Source organism: Aristolochia californica, unplaced genomic scaffold (assembly GCF_029961685.1).
Source record: "Aristolochia californica isolate CCGP_79_NKW_82.1479 unplaced genomic scaffold, dmAriCali1.0.hap1 SCAF_9, whole genome shotgun sequence".
Classification (NCBI taxonomy): Eukaryota; Viridiplantae; Streptophyta; class Magnoliopsida; order Piperales; family Aristolochiaceae; genus Aristolochia; species Aristolochia californica.
The window spans coordinates 34523877-34531797 of NW_027182290.1; the positions used below are offsets into that span (position 1 = coordinate 34523877).

The window sequence follows — 7921 nt, forward strand, 5'->3', positions numbered from 1 at the left end:
TTTCTCAAGTAATGACGTATATTATTTTCTAGCATGAAGAGAAATAACTATAGTTTGTAAATTTATAATGGATTTATAGTTTTTATTTGGGTAATTGTAAATTAATAGTGATATTTTATTTAATTTTGTTGTGTTTGATTATTGTATGGAATTTATTTATAATATTATGCAGTGTATGGAGTGTTTAGACTATTTTATGGAGTATATAAACAATTTCTTGGAGTGTTTATGGTATATATAAACAATTTCATGGAATATTTATGAAGGTATTATGTATGTTGATTATGCCCAATTTTAAATAGAGGTCATGTCGAATTTTATACAGGTATTATATATATAGATTATGCTTAATTTTAAGTAGAAGTTATGCCCAATCTTATACATGTATTATATATAAAGGTTATGCCCAATTTTATATAAAATGTATGCATAATTTTATATATTTTTTATTTAATATATATTTTTTGAAAAATTTTAAATATATGTTGAGGCCCGAGATGAGGCTCCATACGAAGCTCGGCTCAAAATATTCAAATCAAAACTCGACTCGAAAATACAGGACTTGTTCGAATTCTGCATCCAATCCATTTAAAAAAATATGAACGCGCAACCTTTCAATGGATTTCCTATAAGCGATAACATCATCAGGATCTTTCATTATAGTCCTGTCACGATGATCAAGTTCTTGAAAAATTTCCACAAGATCATCATAATACGTTGATAAAGGATGACCAGTCTGTTTGGTGGAGAAAACTCTCTGATTCAATGAAAAATAATTTTGATTCATCTGACCCATCATAGAAAGCTTTTTCCAGAGTATTCCATATTTCGCGTGCGGTACGCAGACGAATATAGCGCTTCATAATATCTGGTGACATAGAGGTTAACAACCACCCCTTGACTTTTTGATTTTCAGCATACCATTTCGCATAGGAGGCATTCGTTTCTTGTGGGAATGGTGTTTTCCCATAATATATTCAAATTTTTCTTGTCCCGCAATTTGAATCTCCATGATCTGGGACCATACATCATAGTTGACTTCAGTAAGAGTGACACTGGTTGTAAAACCAGAGTGTTCTGATTGCACATGAATAATCGGTGTTAATTCCTTCGACATGATGAAAAGAAGGTCCGTAGAGTGGTCCGGTCTGGTCTGGTTCACAAAAAATAATGTTGGTCCAATCCGGTCCGTATACTGATTCGGTATGGTCCGATTCCCTTTCTAAAATTAATCTTGGACCGGTCCGGTCTGGTCCGATCAGTAGACTGGTTTGGTCTGGTTCGCTTATGCTGGGCCGATCTTGGTCTGTCTGAGACTGGATCGCTCTGGCAGAAAATAATTATACCACACACACTTAAGTTCAAAAAATAAAACTTATCTTGGACCGGGTTACTGTACCTCTTCTTCGTCGTCGAGACGACAAAGTTTTCGTCTCGACAGTGCGTCTCCCCCTTCGCCGGCGTCAGCTCTGACGATATTCTAGAATACTGTCGTCGGTGAAGGTTCTGTTGAGGTCCGAGTAGTGGCTTGGCTATGATCGGCGGCCTGCGGAACGTCCGAACAGCGCTGTTTCGCGGCAAGTCGTCGGTCGACGAAGCTTTCGGATGGAAAGGCCGAGCAGTAGCTCGGATATGATCGTCGGCTGCTTGCGGAACGTCTCGATGAAGCTTTCTGATGGAAGATCGGCGGCGGCGACCTGCGGAGCTTCCGAACAACTTTGTTTCGCGGCGAAATAGAGTTTAGATTACGGAACAGAGATTTAGTTTAGATTACGGAACAAAGATTTTTCGCTCTGCTCTTCGACGACGAGAAGGAGAAGGAGATGATTATCCTGCTCTGATACTAAGTCAAAAATAATGATTCACATTCAATCTTGATTTTGCTTAAATAGCCGTTATACAAAATATACATTGGTGTCGCGGCATGGTTACTCAAGAGCAACTATAGATGGTCTATGGCCGTGGACCGTGGATGGCGAAGTGGAACTTCCACAAGGAGAGGCCTGCGACAGACATGGCAGGGGGTAATCGGGCTTATGTCCTTTGTGGGCGGGTACAATGAGGCAATAATGGGTAATGAAAGAAGAGATGAGTTCAATTTGGAAGACATCGTCTAATAAGCATTATGTATCCAAGCCCACACTTTTGTCTCAGAGCAGGACAGATAATATTTCTTGTCCCAGGCCAACCATTGGTTGCATCAATGTTGGCCAAAACTAGGAAACTTATCAATTATGAACGGCTTCTTGCTTAAATACTCATATGATCATTCCTTGTGTCTCCAACTCTCAATGCTTATTTAATTTTAACTTTGACGCCTTCCCAGTCTCTGTCGGTCCGCCCGTTACGTCTTGTCCTCTTTAACTTGGAAATCGATTTACATAAAAAAAAATATGATAAAAATACTTGCAGAATGCAGACAAAACGAAGTCCAAGCTGATGTGTACTGATAACTGAAAAGCTGCATTCCTCACGACTGATGATTGATGAAACAGAAGCGAAAAACAGCAAAGCAAAGCAAAAGCAAAATATAAAAACCAAAAGTTGCGCTCGTCGCTATTTACAAAATCCATGTTCCCAGACATTGGACACGTGAACGGTGCGGTGCACGCAGTCAGCAGGACCCCTGTCGCATCTGGACCTCTTTACATTTCTATGCTCTTCCATGTTCGACGGTTGAGGAAATTGGAACCCTTGAACCATCTCCTCAAACGCTCGTTGCAGCTCCGGCATGCTGCAGCCTTGGCCCTGCAGCCACACACGTCTCTGTTAGAAAACAACTCCTCCGGATAAAATTTTTATTATACCCCCCAACAGAAGATATTTTCTCGAAAGGTGCAGAATCATCAGCACCAGAAAGATCGAATTGCATTTAACCATGAGAAAAAAATTATTCCAAGATATTTTCTTCGAGATCGAATTGCATTTAACATTGAGAAAAAAATTATTCCAAGATATTTTCTTCGAACTCTCAGGAAAATACAGGAGAGATGAACAAAACAGAGGGCTGTAAATCTGGGAGCTTCCTGTGAACAAAAAATCATACAACTCGTAGAATGCGACTGTGGTGCGATGTTGACGAACTATCAGATAGTAAAAGAAAATCGACGTTTGATTATCATTATTGATCGTGTTGACGACATTAAGAGATCAGAGGGGATGGAGAAACCAAACAGGGAACTTTCGAGCCGGTTTGGGACTGTCCACATTGGACTCGCGTCGTTCTTTCACGTTTCAATTGATCAATCTTGCGGGAAAAGAAACCACATAATCAACAAAAAATTGTGCAGTTAAAAAAATCGAGAAAACAAATACGTACCTTTTGGTTTACATCCGCCATGAGTGATAGCATTTCCTGCAAGAACTCCGAGAAGCCCTGTGTGAAGACGAACAAAATGAAAATGTTGAGAACATTTGTTTGCTTATAATAAGAAACCCCTGAAAGACTAAAAACACGGACCTGTTTTGTTCTCATTCACACACTCACCTCGTCTTCCTCGTCGCTGGGAAAGTATAAACCCGCATCGTACAATGTTCTTCTCCTTTGATCAGACAACACTGCCACAAACAGAGCGATTTCAGTACAACTGGGGTTTAACTATGTTCTAAATGCACAACCAGAACAAAAACAACACATTAATGCAATATACCAACCTTCATAGGCCTCTTGAATCTGCTGAAATCTCCGTTTCGCTTTCTCCGACTCTGAAGGCATTCGGCACCATCTATCCGGATGCCATTTCTGAGCAAGAAACATAACTTTCAATTCCCACGCCAAATAAAACAAGGAAACAAAATTTGTGGGATTCTCAGATAAAGGAATCACAATGAATCAAGGTACTCTTCTATATTTCCATCTTACCATAGCAAGCTTTCTGTAAGCACTTCGTATTTCGGTGATGGAAGACTTCCTGTTTACACCAAGAACGCCGTAGTATGATCCTGGTTCTCGACACAAACCCATTGTTGGAACTTGAAACTCAATCAGCCTTCAATTTTTTCCCTCAGTGAGCAGGCCCTTCTTTTTAATGGGCGGAAAGGAAGATCGCAAAGCGTCTAATCGTCCTCTCGATATGTCGAACGTGGGATCAGAGAATCGAAGAAAAGCGAAAACAAACCAAGGATGGGAAGCTATATAAAGGATAAACTGTAGAGCGCAAAGGCGGAAGTGGAACTAAGGGGGGAGGGAGGAAGAGAAATATCCAGGAAACGGAACTTCTAGAGACCTCGTAAAAAAGATCTGGAAGCATCTCGATTCGAGAGCTCATTACACGTAAGCGTCGGGTCAGAAGATCTTTTACATCTACTCGATTCATTGAAGATATTTTAATTTTTTTATTTATCACGTTTAAAAAATGGTAGATATTTTCGGAGCACAAACTGCAATGATCTACAATGAGATGCAATATTCTTCATCTTTCCAACGTCAATTAACCTTCGGCAAAATAGGAGGATCGGATGTGACCCCTTCAGCCACCGGATTTTTTGGGTTGGGGTTGGTTCACGAGCCTAGGTTAAATTTTTTTAGCTCAATGCAAATTCTCTTTAAAAAAAAACCAAAAGAACGGGACTATGAGAACGAAGCCTTATGAACGGAGAGGGGAGGATGGCCCGGACCCACGGTCTTGCTCTCAAAGTGGCAACGGGTATTTTAATTTCCGTTCAGGTTATTATACTTTCATTTTATTATCCATTTCACCTGAATAAATAACAGTTTATTTTGTTTACCCGTTTACCTATAGGGTAATTGGGTAAACAGGTAAGTAAATAGATAATTTAAAATATTTTTAATAAAATAAACAAGTTATAAATAGTTAAAAATTAAAAAATTAAAATTAAAATTAAACGACAACATCACATAACATACATACAAAACTGTAAAATACTAGACAACTAATAAAATATTTTTATAATATTAAAAAAATTGTTATATTATATATAACTAGGCAAATAGGTAATTAGGTGCAAAAAACTAATTATCTATATCTATTTTGTTTATAAAGTGGGTGACAAGTAATTGGATAAGTTGACTCATATTCCTAAACAGATAAAGCAAATTATTAGTGTCAAAGTGGTTATGTCCACTCTTGTAGGAGGGATTCGAACACGGGACGTGGCGTGCCCAGCTCTGACACCATGACAGCGGTTAGCCAATATAACCCAACGGACCGATCTGTTAGCTATGAAAAGCTACTGCCTACAAGAGTGGACGGAACCACTCTGACAATTAGATAATCGGGTAAAATTATCAACCTTAGATAGGAGGGAGGAGAGACTTCTTCTTCCTCTTTTTGTGTAATTATGTTAATTAATTTATAAATTTAATTATAAACACACAAAGTTAAGGATAAAACTTAAGGGCCTGTTCGAAACTCACAAAAAAGAAAAAGAAATAAACTAAAAAGAGATAGAAATTTATATTTTTTTGTTTGGCAACAATGACTCATTGAAAGAAAAAAAAAAGAGAGAAATTTAGTTAATAAAATTTTTCTCACAAAATTATGGAATTTGGTGAGAAAATAAAAAATAGAAAATTGAGAGAAAATTTTAATCATCAAAATTTTAAAATGTTACTAATTTTTTTCTATTATATTTTTACGTGTAAAAGAGAAATTACTATTTTCTTTTCTTTTCTTTTCAGTTACCCATCTCTGTACTTTCTCTTCCTTTTCTTTTCTTTTCACTTTCTGTGTTCCAAACATAGCCTAAAAGTGAAAAATATTACCTTAACCTTTGAAAACCAATGAGTACGAATAGTTGATAATATGTCAAGGTGTGATCATTTTTACATTTTTCAAAGACAAAAAGAGTAATTAACGTTATATATGAATAAAGAATGGTCTAAGTACTTGAGACGTACTATCAAACTTGTTTGAGTTGGAAATTGATAATTTCATTAGATGTTTTTAACAACTCCACAACAAATTACGAGGTCACATTGAAACCAAATATAAAAAAGAGTAATTAACGTTAGTAGAAGCACTCGTTGTTCCCATATTTCACCATTTACCTATTTTTTATTTGTCTTAATATGTCTAATACAATTTATTAAAACCGAACTGGCCAACAAATTAGTAGGATAATTGATTTCAGTCCAATCGGGTTAGACCGGATTCAACTATGGTTAATATTATCTTCTTTATGCATGTACTTGTCATGGTTTTGAATCCTCTCTAGTAATTTTTTTTTTTGTTTACCATTTCTTTGTAAGAAAATGATTGTTGTACTAAGTTGACATTCAAGTTCAGACCAAACTAACTAATAAGGTATCATGTTTTTAGCTCAAAATCGTTTTCCTTATGTGAAACTGGAAAAAGGATCGGATTCCGGTCCAATTTGGTCGAGAATCAGGCATCCATGACTTATACACAGTTGGTAAGTGTACTTGCAGAGGCAATGAGGGTGAGGATAAGATCAGACTTAGAACTATTAGTATTTGTAATTTATTATAGGATTATAAAGACCACATTTTTTTTTTCAACTTCTTAAAGTAGGGAAAAGCTATAAGTTTTTATTCTCTTTGAACTTTAATACAAGTTTGTATGCAGTCACTACTAATTAGTAAGTGTAGCCATCAATGGAAATACCCACATTAATGTGCTAAAATATAAGCACATTATTTCTAGTGCTCCTGAAAAAAACTATAGGAACTATTTGAATTCTCATGCAGGTCATTGGCTACTGCTATGACATCATTATTAAGCAGGAAAAAAACCTAAAAATATTAACATTTCCTATCACATTTCTTCCCTTAAGAATAAATCCTTTAAATATTTCGTAAATCTTGTAATTATGTAAACTATGTGTAATCCTTATATTCACTCGTAATATTTCCATGTATAGTCTATAAAATGGTTATTTAAGCCGACGATGTGAATGAAAGAAATTGAATTCTTATTTTCGACTTTTAAAGCGTCTGTGGGAGCCGATCCACGATGAAGAGTGAATCCTTTCTGCCACCGGTGAAACTGAAAGAGAGTTTCTCAGACTTGGTATCAGAGCGTCTGTGGAAGTTGATCCACGATGAACAGAATCTGAATCCTTTCTGCCGCCCGTGAAACCGAAGGAGAGTTTCTGATTGAGACACGCCGACCCAGTGGAAGCCGATCAACGCGAAACAGAGTCTTCAATCAATCAAAGAGAGCTTCCAATTGAGACATGTTTTTTTTTTCGATTTGTCTGCCATTTTCGGAGAAGACGAGTTCTGTCGTGACCTTGCTGAACCCTCTCGCCGGAAGACGAGTTCTGCTGTAACCTTGTCTAACCCTCTCGCCATAAGACGAGTTTTGCCGTAATTTGCTGAATCCTCTCGCCGTGTTGCTTGTGAGGAAGGGAAGAACTCGGTTTGACTCCGTTCAGAGAGAAAGCGGAAGAAGAGAACGAGAAGGTCTCCTTGCCGGACGAAACTCTACCGAGAAGATCTCCTCACCGGACGACAACATTGAAAAAAAAATTCAGACGTACAACATGCGGGGAAGAAAAAGGTGTTATTTCTCTTAACTTAGGTACTTGTTTTTTATTTTATTTTTTTCTGTCGAACGATCTGGACTCCAACCGGACTAGAACCAGACATCCAAACCGGGTCAACCTAGCAGCAGGAAAACAAACCGAATCAAATCTCGGACCGGACCGAAATCAGAGACCCAAATCGGGTCAACGCATTGGCAGGAATCGGACCAAACCAATATTTTTGGGTGATTTTATTATGATCATCGCCGATCTTCTTTCATCATGTCAAAGGAATCCACATCGATTATTTATGTTCAATTCAAAAACTCTAGTTTTACAACTAGGGTCATTCTTACAGAAGTAAACTATGATGTATGGTCTGAGATCATGGAGATGCAAATTGCAGTTATCTGATGTCTCCTATACGAAGTAGTATGCTAAAAACCAAAAGGTCAAGGGGTGGTTGTTAAAC

At 37.4% G+C, this 7921-nt stretch overlaps 1 protein-coding gene across 1 annotated transcript; it reads right to left on the reverse strand.

Moving 5' to 3' along the window:
* Window positions 1-2444: 2444 nt before the first annotated feature.
* Window positions 2445-4202, reverse strand: LOC137941756 (uncharacterized). The gene is made up of 5 exons (XM_068787324.1): window positions 3863-4202; window positions 3655-3742; window positions 3488-3558; window positions 3320-3376; window positions 2445-2748 (listed from the first exon to the last, which is right to left on the reverse strand). The coding sequence occupies exons 1-5, from the start codon at window positions 3962-3964 to the stop codon at window positions 2557-2559; spliced, it is 510 nt and encodes a 169-aa protein (XP_068643425.1). The 5' UTR covers window positions 3965-4202; the 3' UTR covers window positions 2445-2556.
* Between the last annotated feature and the right edge of the window lie 3719 nt (window positions 4203-7921).